Source organism: Gracilinanus agilis, chromosome 2, assembly GCF_016433145.1.
Source record: "Gracilinanus agilis isolate LMUSP501 chromosome 2, AgileGrace, whole genome shotgun sequence".
Classification (NCBI taxonomy): Eukaryota; Metazoa; Chordata; class Mammalia; order Didelphimorphia; family Didelphidae; genus Gracilinanus; species Gracilinanus agilis.
In genome coordinates, this window is record NC_058131.1 from 335,182,697 (window position 1) to 335,208,462 (window position 25,766).

The 25,766-nt window shown below is 43.3% G+C and overlaps 1 protein-coding gene across 1 annotated transcript; it reads left to right on the forward strand.

The window, feature by feature from the left end:
• Positions 1 to 1,967: 1,967 nt before the first annotated feature.
• On the forward strand, positions 1,968 to 18,079 carry POFUT1 (protein O-fucosyltransferase 1). The gene is made up of 7 exons (XM_044661552.1): positions 1,968 to 2,082; positions 3,233 to 3,354; positions 4,087 to 4,269; positions 4,733 to 4,845; positions 8,613 to 8,805; positions 9,816 to 10,058; positions 16,110 to 18,079. The coding sequence occupies exons 1-7, from the start codon at positions 1,968 to 1,970 to the stop codon at positions 16,296 to 16,298; spliced, it is 1,158 nt and encodes a 385-aa protein (XP_044517487.1). The 3' UTR covers positions 16,299 to 18,079.
• The last annotated feature ends 7,687 nt before the right edge of the window (positions 18,080 to 25,766 follow it).

The following is a 25,766-nucleotide window of genomic DNA, read 5'->3' on the forward strand; positions in this document are numbered from 1 at the left end:
CAAGAAGCACCTACTGGTTACCAAATGAATCAAAGCACATACCAAATAGGATGAGGCTCCAATTCCAGGACAGAGGATCTCACAAATGGAAACTATTTCTACAATATTTTTCCTCTAGTTAAGAGAAATTACTCTGAAACATCTGCATCAACATGTGTGCAATTCAAAATTGTATATTGGAAGTCTAAATCAGAGCCAATTACATACTCTTAATCCTTTAGTTCTCAAAATGCTATTAGTTCCATTCAGATAAAATACTTTTTGTATTTCATAATCTTTATGGAAATGTTCCTGTAACATTATGCCTTCATTCTGTGTACACTAGTCTTGTGATCTACTCTCACCTTCTGCCCAGAAAAGGCAGTTCCTTATGGTTCTCCCTGCAGCAAAGAAAGGGTTAACTTCCATGTGAGTTCTTACCAAATCGAAGACCCACAGAGGATTAGAGTCTCCACTTCAATGACTACCCTAAAATAGCATGAGACTCTCTTATCCCTCTGCTCCAGGACCCAGGGATCTGAGGAATTGGCCCCACCACCTGCTGACTGAAAGCATCACCAAGGGCAAACGTGCAAAGCGGGTGGAAGGCGCCTTCCCCTCCTCTGAGCTCAAAATAGCAACTAAGAAATTATAAATAGACAGAGCAATCAGGCCCTGACCCACAGCACCAGGAACAAATCCTCATGATGCATTCCCACAGCAAAAAAATGCAGGAGTAGGAAGAGAAATGGAAACGGCTACGTTAGGCTCTCCCTCCCTCTAGCCTCTACCGAGAATTACATTACTGAGGGTGGGGGTGCGGGGTGGAAAGGAGAGGAGGCGCGAAGAAGCCCCAGCAGCTTGCACCATTCCAAGAGACATCAAACAGGATTAGCAAGGCCCGGATATGCCTTCTACAGGTCCTTCGGACGTCTGTTCGTGGGAGGCAGGAGCTAGTGTCTCCAGTATGGGATAAGTAATAAACTGTTAACTCAGGAAGGGAGCAGCCGGCTCGGATCCCTACTCCCCCGTTGACCTTGGGCGAGTAGTTTCACTCTCTGGTGCTCAATTTCCCAGTCCACCCGTGGGGCCTGCTGCGTGTTTGTGCGTGTGGTGGGGGACTGCGGCGCCCAAGAGATCGTGGGAGGTCGGCCTACCCAAGAGGAGGAAGCACGCACGGTGACAAACTGCGGGACAGAATGGGGGACGGCTGCACCTGCGGGCGGGCTAGAATCACGTGGGGGGTCGGGAACGCAGAGGAGAACCCACACACACACTATCTCTCCCCACGAAGGGGAAGACAAGGACCTGGAATGGGCGCGGCGTCACCGCCCACGGGGTTGCAGAGTGGACCTCCAGAAGTACTCGTTCCCATTTATCTGGATTGGGTTGGGTTGGGTCGGGTCGGGGCTGGGGGGGGGAGGGAAGGCCTGTAAGAGGGGCGGGAGCTTTCCGGCCCTCGTTCCCCCTCCTAGGGGTCGAGGGGGCTGGGCCTTCGCTTCCCTCTCCCGCGCACGAGAATTATCCGGGCCTCCCCCTCTTTCCCTCCTCCCCCACCCCCTGTAGGCTCGGATTATCCCGGCCTCTCCCTCCCCGCGCGCGGAACGGGGCGGGGACGGAGCTCGGTAGTTAGCCGGCTTTGCCCACCCAGTCCCGGCCCCAGCGCCCCCCCGGGAGGGGGTCCCCGGTCTCGCTCCCCCTCCTCTCGCACAGCACTCACCGCGCTCGGGGCCCCCGCGCTCCGGAGCGGGCCGCGCTCCGGCTCCGCCAGGCCCGGTCAGGCCCCGGTAGTGGCGGCGGTCGGGCCATTGTGCGGTGCATTCTGGGAGCCGCGCTCGGGCCGCCGAGGGGAGGGGGGGGAGGAGCGGGGGCGGTGCCGCGGACTCTCTATGGTCGAGTCGGACGGATAGAAGGGCTCGTGCGGGGCGGCGCGCGGAGCCTGGTGGGAGCGCGACAGGCGGGCCAGTAGCCTCCAGCTTTGGACAGACATGGTCCTCGCGGCATGGGCGCACCTCCTACCCCTACTCGGGCTCCTGCTGCCCACGCGGGCCCTGGCCCATGCCTGGGACCCCGCTGGCTATCTGCTCTACTGCCCCTGCATGGGTAAGGCCTCCTGGACCTGGCGCCCCCTGCTGGGCTCCTGCAGTCAGGCCTGTGCTAGGGGGCACGAGTCCTGGGATGTGGAGCCTGGCTCTGGACCAGTCCATTCTCTTGGGGGCCGGGGGAGAGGGGGTCTCTATGGTCCTGGACATGTTAACTGTGGCCGGGGGAGGGAGGGAGGTCCTTGCTCTAATCTCACCAGATTGGTCTACTTCGGATGGGCAGAGTCTATCTGGGGACTGGACCAGTCCACTGCGGCCTGAGGAGGAGCCCGCCCTGTGGCCCGGGACTAGTCCATTCTGGTCCCTGAGTAGGGAGGGGAAGCCCGCCTGTCCCAGCTGGATTAGGCCATTTCTGCTCCCGGGGGAGACATGTCCCGTCTCCGCAGACAGCTCCCCACACCTGTTCCCCTAGCCAGTCCTGTGTCCCCCTATGCCCAGGGAGAGATCGTCTATGGTCCCTGCCTCAGGCTGTGCAGATGTTGGAGACTGATGTTAAGCTGTCTTGCCGGTTCCTCAGCGGCATGAGGAATGCCTTCTGTGCTGGGCAGCCCCAGTGTCTTCCAGCTCCCCAGAAAATAGACCAAGGATCTTTCTGGGCCCTAGGCCTCCTGTCTAGAGGAGTAGGAGACCTCAGAGAAATGTAGATTGCTAAACCCTTTAAGTTGGAAGAGACTTTAACACCCATCTCCCTTCCTTTTTTTGTTGATGGGAAAATTGAGACCCGGAAAGAATATGTTTTGACCCAGGTCACACAGTGAGTTGGTGGCAGACCTCCAACTCCAGAGTTTGAGACAGGTAACCAAAAAATAGTTATAATCTTCTTAATTAAGCATTTTCTTGTGTCCTCCCCTACTCTCTCCTACTGAAAATCAATCCCTTTGGAAAGATTTGTGGTCAAAATACCTCAAGTCAAATCCTAGTGTTACTACTTATGAATGTGACTTTGGAAAAGGTCTTTCACTTCTCTAGGCCTCGTTTTCCCTATTTGTAAATTAAGAGAGTCAGAAAAACTCTCTAGGGTCACTTCTGGCTTCTCTCATCCATTTAACTCACTTCAGTTCCACAAACATTTAAGTGCCTATTCTGTGCATCCTTGAATTGTTTCAGACAGTACCTCATGACTCCCCCTCAATTTGGCTTCATGTTTCCAGGGCGGTTTGGGAACCAGGCAGATCACTTCTTGGGCTCCTTGGCATTTGCAAAGCTACTAAACCGGACCCTGGCTATCCCACCCTGGATTGAATACCAGCATCACAAGCCTCCGTACACCAATGTGAGTCCTTGGCTCTGCCCTGGCCCTAACCATTCCATTCAAGATTTTAAGGGAATTTATGAATTCCACAGTGGGTCTGCGAGATGCCTTCAATAAACTGTGGCTATTTGAAGATTCCCTAAATTGTTCCTAGTTAACTGACTCTCTGGGCCCACCCCAGAGATTGCAAGCCTATATTCTTCTAACTGGTATCTTGTTCTGTCTTCAGCAAGTATGATTGGATCTGTTATCCCAGTAGTATGAGTTGCACTGAACCATTCTCATTCTCACCACACCTGCCTTGTAACATATGCTGCAAAGGTGAAACTGCATTAGGAGTTTAATCTTCAACTATGAGCCAAAGCAGAGTATAGCCAGCTCACTTAAGTTCAAACTCACAGCCCCTGGCTCACTAGCAGTATATTTTTAATCACTCAACCTACACATAGTCCCAGTAGCAATGGCTGATTTTCATTTTTCTCAAAGAGATGAATACTGCTTGGGGACAAAGGTGGGCAGAAAATGGTTCCTCCTTCACAAGACAATAGTCAAAATGGCTGCTAAATCATTTCTTTCCCCTCTCTTCATTTTCTCCCTTAATTTTTCCTCTCTCTAATTTTTCCCTATTCTTTCCCTCTTAGTTAATTCTCTTTTCTTTCTTACCTCTCCTCTGTCCCTTCTTTTCTTTCTTCTCTTTCTTTGTCCCATCTCTCTTTTCCACAATATTTCTATCCTTCTCTTTCATTCTTACAGCAGCATGTATCCTATGAGACATACTTCAAGTTGGAACCACTCAACAAGTATCATCGGGTCATCAGCTTGGAGAAATTCATGGAGAAATTGGCACCTATCCACTGGCCTCCTGAGAATCGAGTGGCTTACTGCTTTGATGTGGCAGCCCAGCGGAGTGCTGACAAGAAGACCTGTCCAATGAAGGTGTGTCCATGGATGCTCTGGCCTTCACTCCCAAAGTCCTACTCTCACACCTGGAACCTACTATTCTTCCTACTTATGCATGTCTTTTATGCACTTTCCCTTCCTGCTTTTTCTCAGGCCGGACACAGCTAGAAGAAATAGTCTTTCTGCTAAGTTCCCTTATGGTTCCTTAAAAGTACCATCCAGCAAACAGCAATATACCCTATGAAATATGCCCCCAATTGTTAGTACTGGCTTCCTTTTGAAATTATTTTGTATGACTGTGTACTTTGCATTCCTTTAGTTTTGTTTAGTTTCAGACATTCCTTGTCATCTGGAATTAGATTTCTTAGCATGTCCACACTCAACCTGCCCCTAGTCTGTTCCTTTTGTCTTTTCAAGGCCCACCTCCATTTGACCTCCAATTGTTCCCTTAGTGCCCAGCTGCCCATCCCAGCAAGTGCCTAATTATGTCATTTTGCAGGAAGGGAACCCCTTTGGCCCATTCTGGGATCAGTTCAATGTCAGCTTCAACAAATCAGAACTTTTTGGTGGCATCGCCTTCAGCCCTTCCTACAAGGACCATTGGATCCAAAGGTACTGAGAATGGAGGTGGGAATAGAGAGGAATTGGGGGGCACCAAGTATTAGAGATGGAAGGGCAATAGCTGGCTAGTACCCAGTTTACCTCATGATTCTGCCCTGTACTACATAGTTACTTGGGATTAAAAGGAGAGCCAGTATATCTGTTGAACTTGTGAAGCCCAAAGAACAAGGTATAACCTACAGGAAATGGCCACAAATATGTCTGCAGAGTATCTGCTGTCCAATCTGTTCACATTTCACAGCCTGACACCATAGGACATTGACCTGCTGTGGGGTTGAGCAATAGTTTATCCCCTGATAAAGACCATCATAAAAAGAACATTTCATAACCATGTGAACCTGGGTTTCCTGGTCAAGGCGTGAGAATCACTTGCCAGTTGACCTTTCTCTTCAGAAGTTAAAATTGGAAGCTGCTTCTACAGGAGAAAAAAATTTCAGCCCTACTTGAGAAAATTATGTCAGCCTGATAATCATCAGATACAGTATAATTAATAAGCACCCTCAGACATATGGCATCATTTTTTAAAAAGTAGATTAAGTGGACTGACAACTATTTATCAAATGCTTGCTTACTATATGTTAGATACCAGATGGTTTGAGAGATTTAGAAAAGTATAAGACATCATGATCTCAGATTTCAAGGAATTTACATTTGCGTTAGGGACATAAAATGTAAGTAATCCAAAGTCTTCTAAATTACGTGTCTCCTGGTGGCAAAGACAATAATTGTTGCAAAAGTCAGAGGAAAGAAATATCAAGAGATCTTGAATGGTCTTAAGAAAATTTTCAGGAGAAAATGGGCCTGGACCTGTGCATTGAAGGATGAAAAGACTTGAAAAAGGGCAGAAAACAGGGCAGATAGGAGCCTGGTCTCCGCCCTTTCTTCTTAAACAAATGCCATTGATTCAGATGGACAGAGCTGTGTTTCTAACACAACCCAGACCAAGGCAGAGAGATGTGTGATTGTCCAACCTCATGCTTTTTCTTGGGGTTAAGCAAAAGATGTTCCACTGAAATCCTTTGCTGCCACATGCTGAAATGAAGGTGTGGTGAGTCTTGGGTTCCGTTGGAGCCCAAGCCCCATTGCATCCTACCAAGATAGAAAGACTGAAGATGGGCCCAACACTCACTCAGCTATGTATTTGTGGTCTGAAACCAACCAAATGAAATTGGAGACTTAAGAAGGTCAGCTTCCTGGGCTTTGAATTTTATTGGCCACCACAGCAGCTTATAAACACTATCTTCTAAGAGTCAGAGGAGTGGCAGTAGACAGCTTTGAGAGTACTGAACTCAGTGAAATCATAGAGCCTCCAAGGACTAAAGTAGATACTATTTTTTGCCTCTTTTTTTAATACATAGATCAGGACTTGTCATAGTCATTCAAATTTATCAAGAGCTTTAAGGTTTCTAAAGTGCTTTCCCTACAACCTTGTGAGATAGGTCGTGTAAGTATCTTTATTCCCATTTTGCAGATGGATAAACTGAGGCCAAGAGAGTTTGTCTTTAGCTCATAGTCATATAGTTAGTAAACACTGGAGCCAGTATACAGATGTATTTTCATTCTTCAAAACAACCACTGTTCATGAACTTGAATTCCTCTTTGGGAAATAGATTTCCTAGGCAGGGCCCATGGGCCCCACCCAAAAATTATTATTAATTATTAATAAAATTTATTATTTTATAGTCATACTTCGTTTCTGACCCAGACTGAATTTATGTACCTCATCACTCTCTCCTCCTCTAAACTCAGCTCCAAATGACTTTTGGGCATTTGCAAAAAGCCAGTGACACACACACGCACACACGCACACACACACCAGAGTAGGAGATTTGCTCTCACTGAAGAGATTCCAAAGAAGCCAAGACCTGAAGGCCATTTCCAGAGTGAGCAGTCATATATCAAAAGCCTTGTTAGAGTAAGTGTGACTTCTCAGGGGGTTTACTTGGAGGAAAACAGCTCACTTGGGTATGCAAGTTCTATTATGTGTGTGTTTGCTTTTAAATAGCCTCATTATTCCATAGTCACCCTCTTGGCTTTGCGTAGCCAGAGATTTCTTTGCTATTCTTTGATGCCTTCAGCTTCATCCTCTATGTGTCACAAAGAGTAGCCTCATCTCTTATGTTTGTGTATATATGTGTAACAAAGAATGACCTCTTGGGACCAGAGCAATCTTTAAGCGTCTGGTAGACTTGAAATTTGCAGATTTCAGAACTCTAGGAGTTGGAGGACCCGACTCAGCTCTTACTAGATGTAGAACTGTGGGCAAGTTATTTCACCTTTCTGGGCTTCAAAAGTACAATAGAAATGGGAATTCTTTCTGTCCCCCCCTTCTTTTTTCTCTTCCTCCTCTCCTCTTAGCATCAGTTTCCTCATCTAAAAAATAGGGCTGCTAATAATACTTTGTATTACCATCCTCATAGGGTTGTTTCAGGGAAAGAAATTCATAAACTGTAAAAACTATTTAAATGTGTGTCATTGTTATTGTTTAAGATAATAATGTAGCTATTAAGAGAATATAATGACAGGTATATATGCTTCATTAAGAAGAATCACAGGAATTAAAATAGAGGAGAGATGCAAGAAAATGCCTGTGATAAAGGTTTCCAGAAACACTCATAAAATGACCATAATAGTTCAACCAGAAGATGCTCAGGGCTGGAGCAAGTAAAGAAAGACCATGGATTTTGTGGTTGTTATTTAAGCTTGTTTCTCTATCAGAAAAAAAACAAAAACAAAAACAACTTGATGGATCTAATCTTCCTGACATGTTGCTGAACAAGAAAACTATACTGACATTCCTTACAAGACAGTGGGCCTCTGCTCTGTTTGGTCATTTTATCCCCTTGTTCACTGGTCCAGATCCAGCTAGTGGGTGAGATATTCCAGATTTGATAAGAGCATGAACTTTCCAAAATTTACTATCTTAAATGAAGGAGGTAGAACTAGATGACTTCCAAGGTCCCTCCCATCTCTAACATCTCTGAACCCCTCTAGCTCTGAAATTCTGATTTCTATAATTTTTGAAATGTCAAAATCAGGCTTCTTTTAGAGGTATCTGAGCTGGTTGAAATTGGTGATTTTATATTTGGTCCTGGGTAACATCCCCACTGCTTCTGGTGCTTGCAAATGAGTATAATTCAACAGAAGAAAGATATAATTCTGTCTTCATTTTGAAAATCTCCAAGAAGTCAGGACTTTTTAGGTCTTTTTAGGACTATTTTTTTTTTTAATCTTTCTAAGTTAAAGGTAATCTTAGCTAAAGAAGAGGCATAGACTTGTTCTACATAGTCACATTGAATGAGGCCCTGAGCAAAACCCATTTCTTCTCTAAAAGTAGCTACTTGTCCTTACAGCTGAAGTATGTTCATTATTGCCTGGGTCTGAGGCCCAAAGCTTTGTCCAGCACCACACCCAGGAGTGAATTACAGCATCACAGACTGGGAGCCAACATGACATTCACAAGGTTAGAAGACTCCACTGTAAATTTTTAATTATAAAACAAGCAGACAAGATTGTAAATTCCAAGCCCCAGACAATAATGCTTTGAGCTCTGCACCTAGCACTCTTATCAGTTCGTTGGGATTTCAAAACCTCTCATGCTTGTTGCATGTGGCGGGTCTTTTCAGCTGGTCTGAGGTCCTGGCGCAACTTCATCCATTTCCTGTGGGGGTATACTGTAGGCTCGTGGCTTTTCCCTCCATCCTTCTCCCTTAAAGTGCCTGAGCCCATGACTCAGCGGGTCTTCTTCTCCTTCCTAGGTTTCCCCCAGATAATCACCCAGTACTCGCCCTGCCTGGAGCTCCAGCCCAGTTTCCTGTGTTGGAGGAGCACAGGGGCCTGCAGAAATATGTGGTGTGGTCCGATGAGATGATCCAGAAGGGGGAGGCTGAGATCCAGGCTCATCTCATCAGGCCTTATGTTGGGGTTCATCTCCGAATTGGATCTGACTGGGTAACTCTTCTCTTTACCTTGTGACTCTTTCAGGGCCCAGAGCACAGGCACATGGAATATGTGCAATTGCAGGAAGTTGTGAGTGTGTTTGGTATTTGCCATTTGCCTCCATTCTCCCATGAATGAACCTCAAGGATGCTGCTCAGTTGTGATCTAACAGTCCAAATTTTTCTCCTTGTTTTACAGATGGATAGACTGAGGCAATGAGAGGTCATGCATGTGATATCCCCCCAGATCAGGCAACAGGCCAGTGACAGAGGGAAAAATAGAAATCAGGAGTCTTAACCCTCCTTCCCTTGTGCTAGCTTGAGGACTCTTGTGAAAGACAAGCTATTAGAGACTGGGGTAGGACACTTTTTTACCATATCAGGGATCTAAGCAGATGCTCTCAATACCATGTAGATGCAGATTATCACTTCTCTGGGCTCTAGGAAGCAGCTGAATGAGTGACTGGGCCAGACCTCTGTGAATAAGCCTCTCTGAACTTAAGGTAGGCTGTACCACAGCTAATGGATACATGGTCCTGGTGCTAAGCCTGTGCTTCAGACTTTTCAGCCTGGCAGAACCAACCATGGCTGGTGCCCCAAGACCCTCCCTACTTTGGAGAATATGTCTTCATCACAAAGACTTCTAAGGCAGCTGATGTAGAAGAAGCAATCAGAGATAAGCAGAGATAAGGCCAGATGCCCCCCAACCCCTCCCCCCCACACCTCAGAGCATGAAAGCTGACTAGACAAATTCAGAAACTTCACAGGGAAGAGTACAAGAAGATAATAAGAAGGTATATTGTTATTTGTATTGTGGTGTTAGTTTTTCCCTTGTCAAAATGTGTATTTTTTATTTGAATTTTGTGTTACTTTCTTGGAAATTTGGGGGTGGGTTTTAGGTGTTTAGTTTTGTTTTTTAATTTACAGAGAAAGAGGCCATCAGAAGGAAAGCAATATCTCTTTAACCTTTTCTTTTCCTCTTACTTCTTGTCTCCCCTCCCCTGCCACTTCTTGACCCTTCAGAAAAATGCTTGTAATATGCTGAAGGATGGAACAGCTGGCTCCCACTTCATGGCTTCACCCCAGTGTGTGGGCTACAACCGGAACACTGCTGCACCTCTCACCATGGTCATGTGCCTGCCTGACCTGAAGGAGATCAAACGTGCCCTGAGGCTCTGGGTGAAGACTATAAAAGCCCAGTCCATCTACATTGCCACAGACTCAGAGAGCTATGTCTCTGAAATTCAGCAGTTGTTCAAAGGAAAGGTAGGCCTAGGGGTGGGGGAGTGGGGAGCATGTAGGGTTAGAAAGTGACCAAAGACTAAGCTGGGATTACTCTGTCTGCTCAGGGCTTATGTGGAACTGAGACATGGGAGGGAGGCAGGCTGATAAGGAAGACGCTGGACTAGCTCCTTAAGAGATGGACACCTATACCACAGTTACCAGATCTGCTTGTCACTACTTTTCCTTCTAGCTTTTCCTGGCCCTTCATCCTTTTGTTTGTCTTTCTCTCCAATACTTACCAGATTCAGGCAGGGCTCTGATTTGTGACTCCTAACTATAGTCAACATTAATCCTCTCTCTCTGACCACCAAGAGGGCTTGTCTGTTGCTCTTTACTGGATTCTGTCATTGTAAGGTTCTAATTGTTTCCATGTGTGTACATTCTATCTTCCTTCACAATTCTATGAGGTCAGGAGCTATGCCTTTTACAAGAAAAGGATGGAGAGCAGTGTCATAGAGTAGAAAAAATGTTGGAGTCAAGAATCCACATCTGGTTTAATCAATCAATTAACAGATTGATCAGTAAACATTTATGAAATGCTTCCATGTGCCAGGTACTGTGTTAAGTGCTGATTAAGAATTCCTGGCTAGGGGCAGCTAGGTAGCTCACTAGATAGAGAGCCAAGCCTGGAAACAGGAGGTCTTGGATTCAACTTTGGACTTAGACACCTCCTAGCTCTATGATCCTGGGCAAGTCACTTAACTCCAATTGCCTGGTCCATACTGCTCTTCTGCCTCGGAACCAATGTTTAGTATCAGTTCTAAGACAAAAGAAGGGTTTAAAAACAACACACACACACACACACACAGAGAAAAGAATTCCTGGCTTTAACACTTTATACCTCAGGGATGGGATCATATGTAACATGGATTCAATAATTGATGTACCATCCAACCTTTTGGGATAATGGTGAGGAAAGAACTTTATCAGCCTTAACATGCTGTATAAATGTGAATGATCTGATGGTGGTAGTGGTGATGGTGGTGATAATAATTGGTCTTCTTTCTCTGTCCTTAGACCCAAACTGTCAGTGCCACTCCAAAGAAAAGGATGGCCATAAGTTCTATCTTCTTCCCCTATCCTTAGTAAATATGCATTGTTTTGTTTAAACCCTTAACTTCTCAGAATCAAATATGTATAAGTATCAGTTCCAAGGCAAAAGAGCAGTAAGGGCTAAGTAATTGCAGTTAAGTGACTTGCCCAGGGTCACAACAGCTAGGAAGTGTTTGAGGCCAGATTTAGACCCAGGACCTCCCATCTCCAGGCCTGACTCTTTATCCACTGAGCCACTTAGTTTCCCCCTTAGTGGATATGTTGCAGTAGTAGTGGATTTGTCACTTTTTAGAGCAAGTTGACATTTGTTTTCTCAAGACATCATGGGATAGTGAAAAGAACACCAGATTTGCAGTCATAAGACCAGAGTTCAAATTCCAGGTCTGTCACTAGTATGATTTGACTTTAAACCAATGCACTTATTCCTTATTCCATACTGACTTTTTCTCTTTGTCTCATAAGCAATATAGGCCTTGCCTCATAGAACTTATAGTCATGTTATAAAAGATAGATCTGATACATGGAAACAACTAGAATACCATGAAGACCATATCCACCAAAGCACTAAATTAAACACAAGCCAGATGATAGGACAAGATTTGTGCCATACTTATAGTTCAAGATTTACATCCAAAGGACAGGTAATGGGATACACATCTCTCCTCACAATAGAAATATAGGGAATGACAGTTATGAAATAGGTGTGAAATATTGGCTCTGCCTCCAACGAGGTCACCACATTCAGCTTTTTCCCAGCTGTTTTCCTTTATTATAAGGGAAGGCTCTATGAGAGAAGGAAGATTTTGGGAAATGGTATAAAAACCAAAAGGTTTCAGTAAAACATTTTTTAATGAGCTTGTGTAGGCAGTCAAGAAAAAATGCCAGTGGAGGCAACAGGGCCCATGGCCTAGAACCCTGGATTTGGAACTCTTAGAAGCTTCGAGTTCTTGTTAACAGAGAAGGAAAAGTTGACATAACTTAAAGTAGGGGTGATAATACTTGTCTTATTTGCCTCTTAGGGGTAAGGAAAGCCCTTCATAAACCTTAAAGAACCCTAGAAATGTAAGCTGTCTTTGTCTTGGAGGACTTGGAGGGCCTAGATCTGGGTGTTTATGAAACGATAGGGTTTGTAAAGGCAATAAGGAGGGAGAGGCTATTTCCATCAGAATCACTGGTGTGAGAGAAGGTACAGCCTAATTCCTTCTGGAATGTTCAGGAGATTTACCTAGTGGGAGTGGAGGAGGGGCTGGAGGAGGGACTGAAGGAAGGTAGAACTGGAGAAAGATATGGATTCCAGCTAAACTGGCAAGTTCATGGGTGTGTCACACTGGAAAGGTTGAAAACTTGTTTGTGCTAATATGAGGTGGAATTTGATTCTTTGTATTAGTCTTCTCAGCTTTTAAAATTTTCTTTCATGACCTCAGACCCTAGGAAAGATGATACTGTTGATTCTAACTCTTGTTGAAGCCTGCCATTCAAGGCCCTCCACACTCTGGTGCTATCTTACCTTTGATTATTTATTCTTTTATTCTGGGCTTAGAGGCAAAAAGAAAAAAAAGTATTTCAATCCATACTCCAGGAGAATTGGGGGGAAAAGTATTGTGTGTGAAATTGTAAATCTCCATTTCACAGCCTGGCCTTTTCTTTTTAGAGTACATAATAAATTCAACAGGTTACTTTCATTTTTAATATTTTATTTTTTTAGAAAAATTTTCCATGGTTACGTGATTCTTGTTTTTACTTTCCCCTTCACCCCCCTCCACCCCCACTTATCCAACAAGCATTTCCACTGGTTTTAACATGTGTGATCAATCAAGACTTATTTACATATTATTGATAGTTGCATTGGTGTGGTCTACTTCCCCAACATGTCCTCATCAACCCATGTGTTCAAGCATCAACAGGTTTCTTTCAGAACTGTTCCATCTGAACTTTCTTCTGCTTTCTTCTGGGCATATTTTTAAATGGTCCACTTTTCTTTTTGGAATCCCCATTACCACTCTCTTCTTCTCCTTCCCCATTAACCGTAAGAAAGAGAAGAGCAAAAAAAAAGCCTTGGGCCAAATAATCCATAGTCATGTCCAAAAATGTGTGCCCCTCATTACTCTTGTCAGGGGGGTAGGTAATGTGCTACTGTTGCTGCCCATATATAAATTGTTCTCCTATTTCTGCTCTCACAATCCAGCATTCTTTGAATCGTATCTTTCATCACTTCTTCCAATGCAATGATAGTCTCTTACATTCTTATACAATTGGTTCAGCCATTTCCCAGTTGTCTAAGAAGAAAGCTAGGGAACCTCTTAGATTTTAGTTTTCTCTCCCCTCCCCCCTTTTAATCCTTCCTGCAGGATTAGGAAGTTTGTTTTGCTTGTGACTATTCCCTCCTCAGTATTATCTTTTCTCTTAACTGCCCTCCCCCACTTTTCCCTTGTTTCTCTGTTGAGTCTGATGTATTTCTACACCAAACTCTGTGTGTGTGTGTGTTCATGCCAACCTATCTTTCCACCTTTATCTCTTGTTACTCCCTTTTACAATCTCTGCCTAGCTTAACTGCTCTTTTTTCTGCTATTCAAACACACCTCATTTTCTCTGGCCCCCATGCTGTTCCTTGTACCGGGAACATTCTTTCCTTCTCAGCCATTGGAAACCTATCCATCCTTTCAGTCCAACCCAAATGCTATCTTCTCCATTAGGCTTCCCTGTTCTTCCCCTTTGGGAAAAAATTGTCTTTCTCCCATTAGACTTTGACTTCTGCCTTTTTAATGCTCTTTCCTCAATAGTTTAAGGAATTAATTACTCTTCATAGAAGATCTCCTAAATTTCTTGGGATATCTTCTTCTGGTTGTTGTAGTATCTTGCATCTACCAATGAAACTCTTGTCCTCTTTATCCCACTGCCACTAAATGACCAGCTTGATTCTTTTTCTGGTCAGACATGGCCTCATTGATGTCTCTAACCTAGTCTCACAACCCAGGAGTCATCCTGGATTCCTCACTATCATTCCTTGGATACATCCAAGCTATTTCTAAAGCCTATTGATTTCACCTTTGCAGCATCTCTTGAATATGTCCCTTTCTCTCCTCTCCCACTGCCACCACCCTGTTTCAGGGCCTCATCACCTCATACCTGTACTACTATATTGCTGACTGAAGGGGTCTTTCTGCCTCAAGTCTTCTCCACTCCAGTCCAGCCTCCATTCAGCCATTAAAGTGATTTTCCTAAATTGAATGTCAAGCCATGTCTCTCTCATACACACACACATACATACACATACACACATACACACACAGAGTAAACTGTGACTTCCTGTAATTTCCAAGATCACATATGATCTTTGATTTAAGAGGCATTCTTGTATAACCTAGCAGCTCCCACCTTTTCAGACTTCTTATGCCTTCCTACCTACCACATAACTCCTGGCCTCCTGGCTGTTCCTTACTCCATCTCTCAGCTCTGGATGTTCTCTCTCTGATTGTCCCCCTGCCCAGAATGCTTTCCCTCCTCTGCTCCGGCTACTGACTTCCCTGGTTTCTTTTAAGTCTCAACTTAAATCCCATCTTTTCCAGGAAACTTTTGCCAACCTCTCTTAATTACAGTGCCTTCCTTCTTTCTGTTAATTATTTCCTATTTATTCTCATTTTATCTAATTTGTATATGTTTGTTTGCATGTTGTTTCCCCCCATTCAATTGAGTTCATTGAAGGTAGGGATTGTCTCTTGCCTCCTTTTGTATCCTCAGTGCTTAACATGAGGCCTGGCAATCCATTAATCATTCAATAAACATTCATCACCTATTAGGTACCAGGCACTGTGCTATGGGACCCTGGGCAAGACATCTAACTCCCATTGCCTAGCACTTCCTGCTCTTCTGCCTTAGAAATAATATACAATAGAAAAGGACTTGTACAAAAATATTTATAGCCACACTCTTTGTGGTGGCAAAAAATTGGAAAACGAGAGGATGCCCTTCAGTTGGGGAATAACTGAATAAATTGTGATATCTGTTGGTGATGGAATACTACTGTGCTGAAAAGAATAATGAACTGGAGGAATTCCATGTGAACTGGAATGACCTCCAGGAACTGATGCAGAATGAAAGGAGCAGAATCAGGAGAACCTTCTACACAGAGACATATACAATGAGGCACAATCGAATGTAACAGACTTCTCTATTAGCAGCAATGCAATGATCCAGGACAATTCTGAGGGACTTATGAGAAAGAACACTATTTACATCCAGAAAAAGAACTGTGGGAGTAGAAACACAGAAGAAAAACAACTGCTTGATCACATGAGTCGATGGGAATATGATTGGGGATATAGACTCTAAATGATCACCCTAGTACAAATATCAATAATATGGAAATAGGTCTTGATCAATGACACATGTAAAACTCAGTGGAATTGCTCATTGGCTATGGGAAGGGGATGGGAGGAGAGGAGAGAAAGAACATGAATCATGTAACCATGGAAAAATATTCTTAATTAATTGAACTTTAAAAAATAAATAATACACAATATTGATTCTAAAAGGGAAAGTAAGGGTTCAAAAAAAAAGAGAGGCACCCAGATTGCACATAGTTGACACTTAATAAATATTGATTAATTAATTAGTCTTTCACACAGTTTCCCAGGTGCACATCATTATTGGTTATACAGGGCCTGTTTATACGCACCATGTGGCTTACTATTGTTGTTTAAGGCTCTTACAGCTATGATTTTTCTGAAATTGTGGTATTCTGTTATTCAAAGCCAGGAGAACATTGCATTTGTCATGTGTTATATGTGGCAGTTTTTTACGTTTGTATCTTATTCCCCCTACTAGATTATAAGCTCTGTGAGGTCAGAGATAGTATCTTAGTTTAAACTTTGCATCTGTCATCACTAGGCACCATTTCCTCTGTACACAGTAGGCATTTTTTTTTTTTTTAGTGTTAATTAAACTGTTGAATTAACCTGCTCTGCCTTTTTCTGTCTGCAGGTGAAGGTGGTGACCCTCCATCCTGAAGTGGCACAGATTGACCTATATATCCTTGGCCAGGCAGACCATTTCATTGGCAACTGTGTCTCTTCCTTTACAGCCTTTGTGAAACGGGAACGGGACTTATGGGGTCGGTCTTCCTCCTTCTTTGGCATGGACAGGCCCCCTCAGGTTCGGGATGAGTTCTGATCTTCCAACCTCTTCCCCCAGCAATCTAAGCTATGGTGCCAGTGGTGTCATCATATAGCCAGAAAGTGAGCTCAAGTCACCAGCCTGCTTCATCCAAATGCTGGGAAGGAAAGAAAAAAGGTGGCTGTGTCCAGTGTCTGGTCTTAACTTACCTAAATTCCAGGATATAGGCTACCTTCTCATATTACTTCCAAGAGACTATAAAGCAGAATACCTCAAACTGCAAGGGCTTTCTCTAAGAGAACTGCCTTTGTGGTCCATTTCTGGGTGATTCCTGAGCCAATTCTTAGTATTAGGCAATGGAATACCCTGTCTCTTCCATATTTCCCCATGCCCCTCCGTCTTCATCCTGCTGTTTCTTCAAAGGGCCCCTGTGTAATTGGCATTCCAACATTAATGTACAGTGGCTCTCCTGGTTCTTTCTAAGCATCCACTGATAACGTAATATAATGGAGAGGGCACTGGATTTGGAAACACTGGCTTTTCTACTTTCAAGATGTGTGACATTGAACAGGTCACCTTAACTCTGTGGACTTCTCTTATCTCATCTGTAAAGTAAGGGTGTTGGCTCAGGTGACTTCCAAGGTCCCTTCCAGCTCTAACTCTATAATCCTCTGAGTAGCAGATCTCCTGGATTACAGCTTTTCTAGTTTTAATACATGACCAGCCTAGATTTTCCTCCCCAGGTAACTATTTTTATACCAGTGGAAGGCATTCATATGAAGACCTAAAGTGGCCCTTATGGTGCAGGCAGATGAGAAACTCAGACAAGTTTATAGGCTGAGGATTGACAACTCATGCCATGCTTGCCAAAGACAACTCTTTGGTTGCTTGCCACCTACCCCTTCTGCCCCTGCCTTTCTGCATTATCATGGTCATGCCACTTTTTGCATTTCTCCTCCTTGTGAGAGTCCATGTACACCAACATCTGAGAAGGACCATTTTGGATAAGCAAGCACTTTGGAAAGGTTGCTGACCTCTAGCTCAACCTTTCACCATAAGAAGTTTGCTTAGCATGGCTTTTACTCCTCCTGGGCTCCAGAGTGCTGACCAAAACTTTGTGCTTACTTCCTGCCTTCCTTCCTTCCTTTGTACAGTGGGTCCTGAGGCTCTGGCAGTGGGGTGTGATGACCAAGATGCAAGTGGCCCAGCAACTGAAGGGAACTTCTAAATTCTGCCTCTCAGTCTTAAGTGACCCTTACCATTGTCCTTCACTCTAGCTTCTATCCCTTTTGTAGGGCTCTGGAGATTTTCTTCCAAAGAAAATCTGACTAAATCTGGAGGATGTCATTCCCTCTCAGTATATTCTTTATGATCAGGGTGTTATGCAATCATCCTGTCCACTACCCAAGGGTGGAAGGTTTAGCTAGATGCCTTGTAAAATTCCTAGTTTTTGACACCTAGAGATATCCTATCTACCTTTGCCTTTGCTTCTCTTTGGGGAAGGAAGTTCAGATTAGGAGCTTGTAGGCCTCATAGAGGAACCCCCGGCTTGCCACTCATCAGTTTGGTTCTGACGCTTGACATTCATCTTCTGTGGAGGAGTTTAATTCATCCCTTATAAGGTGGAAGCAATTTGTTGTAGAGGTCACAAGATGATCAGAGGACTTGCCTCAGGATGCCAGTCTGTGAAGGAAAAAAAGCATTTAGGAAGATAAGTTTGTGCTGCTCAAATTCTCTTTAAGTTACAAAAGGGCCTTCTGAAATCCTTCTGAGCAAAGAAAATCCCATGGGAAAGGAATTTTTATAATTTTTTTTTCAATAAAATACAGTCAAACATTTTTAAGTCTTGAGTAAATTATTCAAATGACCATCTCTCATTCTTGTCTTCCTGTCCCCAGCCAGCTAGGCAGGTTAACAAGCTAGTAAACATACCTAGCAACCTCCTCTTATCCAAACATCTGCTCTGTCCAAACGTGCTCACGCAGAATAGGGTCAGAAGAACATATTTATGTGCTCCATACTTAAAGCTTGCTTAGTTTCGTGAATCACTATGTAGCTCATATTTCTGTAAGGCTTTTTTCTCTCCTCACAATACCTCTGCAGAAAGGCAAGACAAGTCTTATCTTCACTTTACAAATGAGTTCAATGAAAGACAGAAAGATGAAATTACTTAGTCAAGGTCACATGACTAAGAGACTGAAACTCAGATCTTTGGAGTCCAAATCCAGTGTGCTCCAATTCGTCAGTGGATGAACATTTAACTGTCACCAACTTTGTTTTAGCTGTGTTACACTGAACAACTTACCTTAATTATGGGCCCAAGTTTCTTCATTGATAAAATAGAGCAACTAATATTGCTCTTTATAGATTTGTAAGAATAAAATTAAACAAATACACTAGCTGCAAAGAAACTGATTTTAAAACCAAATCAGAATTCTTTCTATGTGTGTGTATGTAGGTAGATAGACTGAAGTATATCTCCAATGATGACTTAAACAAAAAGAGCATAGAAGATGTCAAGGACATATATAACTGGAAAAGGAACTTGGACTAATTTTATAGTAGTAATAGGGTCAAGCACTATACTGGGGGGCAGATAGGTGGCTCAGAGAGCCAGGCCTGGAGATGGCAGGTCCTGGATCTGAACCAAGGCCTCACACTTCCTAGCTGGGTAACCCTGGACAAGTCACTTAATTAAGCCCTGTGTGCTATCCCTTACAGCTCCTCTGCCTTGGAACCAATATTATTGATTCTAAAAGGTAAGAGTTTTTTTTTGGGGGGGGTGGTAATTAGGTGATTGGACTAAGTGAATGAATAATCTCTAAGATCCCTTAAAATAATATGAGTTTATAAAGCAGAACTAGGAGGGACCAAGATGGGGAGCAAATCGATTCTAAAAAATGTTTTTTTGTAGAATGCAATATGAGGCAAGGATCACAGGAAGTAGAGCCTGAAGGAATCTTTGAAACCATCTAATCTAATCTTATTTTGTAGACTAAAATAAAAGGGAAACTTATATAGAGCAAGTGACTTGCCCAAGGTCATATAGGTAGTCAGTACCAAAGTTGGGAATTCAGCCCAAGCCATCTACCTTCATATTCAATGCTCTTTTCACTACACCAAGACTGCTGAGTGTACATGGAAGTAGGAGGGGAGAGAAGAATACTGGGAAGTTCAGTTTGGCCAAAATTTGGAATATATAACAGGAACCAGTATGAGGTACCTAGAAAAAATAGGCTAAAGCTTCTGTGAGAGACCTTGAATGCCAGGCTAAGGACTGTGGCCTTTATCCTGAAGGTACCAGGAAACCACTAACAAGAGAAGAAACATAAGAAACATGGCTGGTTGCAAAGCAAAAGGTTAACAAGGTGAGGAGACTATTTGGAGACTATTTTAATGTTCTTAAGTGGGAGATATGACCTTAACTAGGAAGATTCCAATTAAACCAACATTAATTAAATAGCTGCTGTGTACAGAGAGCGGCAGCTAAGTGGCACAGTGGATATAGTTCTGGGTCTGGAGTCAGGAAGCTGCTCAAATCTAGCCTCTGACATGTCTGAACTATGTGAGCTTGAACAAGTCTCTTAACCCTGTTTGTCTCAGTTTCTTCATCAGTCAAATGAGCTGAAGCAGGGGTCGGCAACATATGGCTCTTTCTGCAGGAGCCATAAAGTCAACCACGGCACAGTAACTACCAGTTTACGCATGACATTGTGCGTCACGTGATATGTCACGTGATCCTTTTGGTACCCCGACTATCTTCTAAGATAGAAGGCTCCCTCATTGATATTGCCGTGCGAGAAGAATCCTGGTCTTTAGTTCGTCTTGGTAGGTGTGCTGTGTGTTCCTCCTTCTGCCCTCCTTTTACTCTTTCCACACCTATTACTGACATCTTGGGGTTCTGTATAGTGATTGATCACTTTTGTCTACATTCTCTACCCCTCTGCCTCTGATTTACATGGCTTTATCTCAGTACATTCATGGGGTCTGCACTCCCTATTTGTGGGATTGTTATTGTTTTTAACTTTTCTACCTGCTTTTAAAGGGTAGAACTATAGTCAGATTACATCTTTACATATGCTTCATTAGTGAGAAGCATTTTTCCCCAGTAGTTGTTTCATTTGATACAGAATGATTGAGTAGACAGCACTGATAAACACCTGTACCAGGAAATGTGTGTGATGTGTCCTGGCCAGTTTTCCATGAAAAGGTACCCTCCTCCTCCACTACTTACTAATGCCTGCACACGAGTCATGTTATTTTCTATAATCTCCTGATCTACTTAGTTTATGTGGCTTAACCAGCAGGCCGGCAGCTTTTTCTTCTCCTGTTGCCTGACTTGAGAGAGGGAAAGGAAAAAGTATTCTTCCCTGAATTTTTCTCTCTTTATTTCAGCAATTTTCTTAGTGTAAAGGAGTTTTATATGTATGTGTGCAGTTTTATCAGTACTATAGTGCCCCATTAAGTCTTTTGATTAATAATCAGCAAAACCATGCAGCACCAGAAGTCACATTAATGTACTTTATTCATCATTGGTTGGCACATAATAATGTTATTAAAAATAGTTCAGAGACTTATTGTACTTTAAAAGTGTTGTTCTTACATAAAATGCACATATTTACTTGTATTCAGTGTTAAACATATTGTATGGCTCTCATGAAATTATATTTTTAAAAATGTGGCGTTTTATGGCTCTCATGGCCAAAAAGGTTGCAGACCCCTGCGCTGAAGGAAATAGTAAATCATTCCAGTATCTTTGCCAAGAAAACCCCAAATGGGGTGACAAAGAGTCAGACACAACTGAAATAACCAAACAACAATATATGTAGAGAGCACTCTTCTAGGGGTGTTGGAGTCTATCCAAGGATTAGAAAAGAATTGATATTCATCCCTCAAATTAGCCATTCTCACAAAGGCTGGATGTTGGGGGAAGTGGGATGATAGTTAGATACCATGGAGTAGTAAGTAGAAAGAGCCTTTGGGAGAAGTAATAGTGTAAAGAGAGCAATCCTCTGAGTCAGGAAGAGCTGGGTTCAGGTTCTCCTGATAAATGCTATCCGTGTATATGATCCTAGGCAAGTCACTGAGTTCCTCAGGGCACTGTCTCTGGAACTACAGGGTGGAGAATTGTTGCTGATCTGCACTGATAAAGGAAATCTCCTTATTGGGAATTTCCTACACCAGCAAAATTTCAGGTGTGAACAAAGAAAAAGTCAGAACCTGGGATCTGATTTGAATGATTATGATCAAGTTACTGCCCTTCTCAGAAACTTGTCTCTGTATCTTTAAAATGGGAATAATCATATTTGTCCTATGCCTCCTGCATAAGATGTTGTGAAGAAAACACTTTGTTAACTAAGCAGGTTATTTAAACTCTTTGCGCCTTAATTTCCTCCTCTGTAAAATGGGGATTAAAAAAAAATCTTTGAACTACCTACTTCACAAGGTTGTCATGAGGGAAAATGTTAGAAAAATGAAGGAGTTATGGTGGAAAGCAGCTGGCACAGGTGGCACTGATAGAGCACTGGGCCTGGAGTCATGAAGACTCATCTTCCTGAGTTCAAATCTGTTTACATACACTAGCTGTGTGACTCTGTGCAAGTCACTTTAACCTTGTGTGCCTCAGCTTTTTCTTTTGTAAAATCAGCTGGAGAAGGAAATGGCAAACCAGTCCAGTATCTTTGCCAAGAAAATGGGGTCACAAAGAATCAGACACAACTTAAGCTCTGAATTGGAAGGCAGGCAGCCATGGGTCCAAATTCTCTTCCTAGCTCTTTGTCCCAGGGAATCACTTCTTGTCTCATTATTTGAGGGGGTTGGCTTCAATTGCCTCTCAAGTCTTTTCTGGTTCTAAATCTATGATCCTCAGATTTATGAGCTGTGTGACCTTGGGCTAGTTGCAATTTCTCTGAACCTCAGTTTCCTCTCTGTGAAATGGGGATAATATTAGTACTTACCCCCCCAGGATTGTTATGGATCAAATAAGACGTGTACAAAGCACTCTACAGACCTTCAAATCCTATATAAAATGTGAGTTATTATTAAACTCTAAAGCCCCATGGACAAGAGCTATTATTATTAGTGAGCTTATTACAGTCTTGCCAGTAAGTTCAAAGAATCCTGGTAGGTCAATAAAACAGCTTCCACCAGCCTGAAAACTCCTCCCCATCCCCACTCCTCCCTCCCATTTGCCATGTCAGAGTGGTGATGACAGAGAAAAACAGTGGCCTGAAGGACTGTGGATTATGTTGTCAATGTTCATTCAGATTCTTGCCTGAAACCTGATTTATTTCAAGCTCCAGGCCTTCTCCTTCAAATAACATTATTTAAGGGCAAGCAGGCTCCCTTTGCTTCAGCATCTAATCCATTATGAAGAGTCTAGGATGTGGGGCCTCTGGAGCCTCAAGTGAGGACCCCATGCAGAACTGAGTAAACACCAGGAGAGGAACAAACAAAAGAGATTTCCCAGAAGTTCTCCCCATCCCCCACAGCTAAATAGCTCAGCTAGAAATGGGAAAACAATGCCATACAACATGGTGAATCTCCAGACACCTTGATTGAGCAAGCTCCATTTACCCTCCTGATGTGATGATATATGGGACATGCTGAGGTCCCCTGCCCCAAAAAGATCTCTTTATACCACACCTCCTTTCCCCTCCCTGGCCCATTCCCCTGTCAACAGGGATCTGAAAATCCACCTTAGAGCTTCATTCCTTTGGGTTATTAGTCTTCAAGAGTTGTCTGTTCAAAGGTAAATACCCCAGGAGGGGTCATAACTGAAGAAGCTTTAAATATTGTAAAAATCCATGAAGATGTATTCTTCATTTGAGCCTTTAGATCCTAGAATGCCAGTGTTGAAAGGACCTCAGAATTGAGAAGATGGAATCTCAGAGTTGGGAAGGAGCTCAACACATAAAATAGGGAAAGTCAAGGCTCAAAGTGATGGTAGATGGTAGATGGTAGAAGGAACCTTAGAAACTATCTAGTTTAGTGATGGTGAACCTATGGCAGGAATGCCAAAGATGACACGCACAGCACTCTCTATGGGCACAAGGCTGCCCTTTCCCTCTCCTCCCCACCCCAGTTCATTACTAAAAAGGCAGAGGGACTCTGGTGGAAATGCTCCCTTCTCCCTCTCCACTGAGCCTGATGACAGTTTTTCACATGCCTTGCCCCTCTGCCCAGTATCCAATGGGAGTGCACAAGAGGTAAGGTGGGTGGCTCCCAGGCAGCAGAGCTGGAGGGGAGCAGAGAGCTTGGGTCACTCCCCTCCCCATCTCTACACTCACTGAGGACATTTCTCACTTCACTCACCCCTCTGCCCAGCAGCCCAATGGGAGTGCTTTCTCCCTCCCCTATGTAGAGTAAGGGGGGGTGGGGCAGGTGTGCCCAGCATTCAGTAGGAAGGAGGGGCACAGCATGTGGTCTCTTGTGGGGGAAGGGGGAAGACATGGCACTTTATCTCTAAAAGGTTCACCATCACTGGTCTAATCTATTTTACAATGGGAGAAACCAAGGCTGAGGGGGGAATAAGTGACTTATCAGAGGCTCCACAGGAGAGTCCAGCCTTAAACCCACTCCCCAGACAGAGGCATAGCCCTGGACTTTTCCCTCAATACCTGAAGTCTCCAAAAGTATATTAGTTGGAGGACATCTAGGTGCCTCAGTAGTTTGATAGCCAAATCTAGAGATGGGAGGTCTTGGCTTCAAATCAGGCCTCAGACACTTCCTAGCTATGTGACTCTACATAAGTCACATAAGCCCCATTACCTAGCCTTTACTGTTCTTCTACCTTAGAACCAATATATAGTATTGATTCTAAGACAGAAGAAAATGATTAAAAAAAAACAAAAGACAGTGTATTATTAGGGGCAGCTAGGTGGCACAGTGGAGAGAGCACCAGGCCTGAAGTTGAGAGGACCTGGGTTCATATTTGGCCTCAGACACATCCTAGCTGTGTGACACACCCCATTGCTTAGTCCTTGCACTTCTGCTATAGAGAAGTTACTAGGCTATAAAGTTAAGGGTTTAATTTTTTAAATGTATTACTGAAACTGTTCCCCTCCAGTCTGTCAGTGGTAGTTCCATACCTGAACCCCAATACTTTGGAATTTTTTTTAGAATTTGCCAGATATTTATTAAACACCTGCTATGCTCAGGACAGTCTTTAAAACTCTGGAGATAAAAAACAAAATTAATGAGCCTTTTCCCTCAAGGAGTTGAGAAACTCTATTGGGATTTTAATGAGCATCTAGCCCCCTCATTTTACAGATGTGGAAACTGAAACCCAGAAGGTCACACAGTTAAATAATAGCAGGAAGAATTAGAACCAAGGTCTTCTCAATGCTTTTTTTTAACCATACAACTCTTTTTCTAAAAGGTGGAATAGGGTCAATTTGCTTCAGTTATGGAAGACAGTTATGGAAGACATAACTGAAGCAAATTGACCCTATTACTGTGGAGTCTTTTATTATCTACTCCTTAACCTAAAAAGTCTTGGCAAACTTTTTTCTCTCTCTGCACCCCTTTGGTTTTCAGGCTCCTCATCTTTTTCAGCCTTGTGTCCTAAATAATAATTATCCTTTTAATCATAATTCATAGGTAAATGTCACTTTAAGGCTGGCACAATAGAAAGCACTAGGCTCAAAGATAAAGGATCTAGGTTTAGCTCCTCACATGGCTACTTACTTCTCCTGAGATTTGGGCAAATTACTTAACCTATCTAAGTCCTCAGTTTCCTCACCTATAAAATGAGAAGGTTGGACTAGATAATCTAGACGCGGTAAGGTCCTGTCCAGCTCTTGATTGATGATCCTTTGTTCCTCCTATGAGGTAAGTGCTATTATTACCCCTATCGTACAGATGGAGGCACTCAGAAGGCTCAGAGGAGCTGAGCCACTTACTGAGTTATTTAAAATGGAATTCAAACTCAGATCTTCTTGGGTCCAAATTTAGGGCTCTATCTACTATACCTATATACATTAACACTAAGGTAGTAGCTCTTTATGCATTACCAATTTCCCAGGCTTCAAATCTGACCCTGGGCAAGCCACTTAACCCTGCTTGCCTCCTTTTTCTCATCTGGAAAATGAGGAGGAGAGGGAAATGGCAAATTACTCCAGTACCTTTGCCAAGAAAAACCCAAATGGGTTCACAGAGACTTGACTGACTGAAATTATCAAGGCATTTGTATTTTGAATATAGGAAGATTATAAATAATGACTCTCTTAGCAGTGAAATTTCAAAAGGCAAGCACTGATCTTACCTGTAGGCAAAGCAAATGGGTAGATATATGGATTGGCTTAAACAGTGCTGGGGAAAGTCCCCATCCCTTGGATCTTCCCCTTTCTTTTACTTTTACTGAGCAGTAACCTGGAATAGTGGAGAGAGAACTACCTTTTAAACCAAGAACCCCTGAGTTCAGGCTCCACCTCCATACACCAACTATATGACCATAGGAAATCATTAAGTCTCTCAGTGTTCTAGGTACATAACTATTTTGATGTCATGGTCCACTTGGATAGT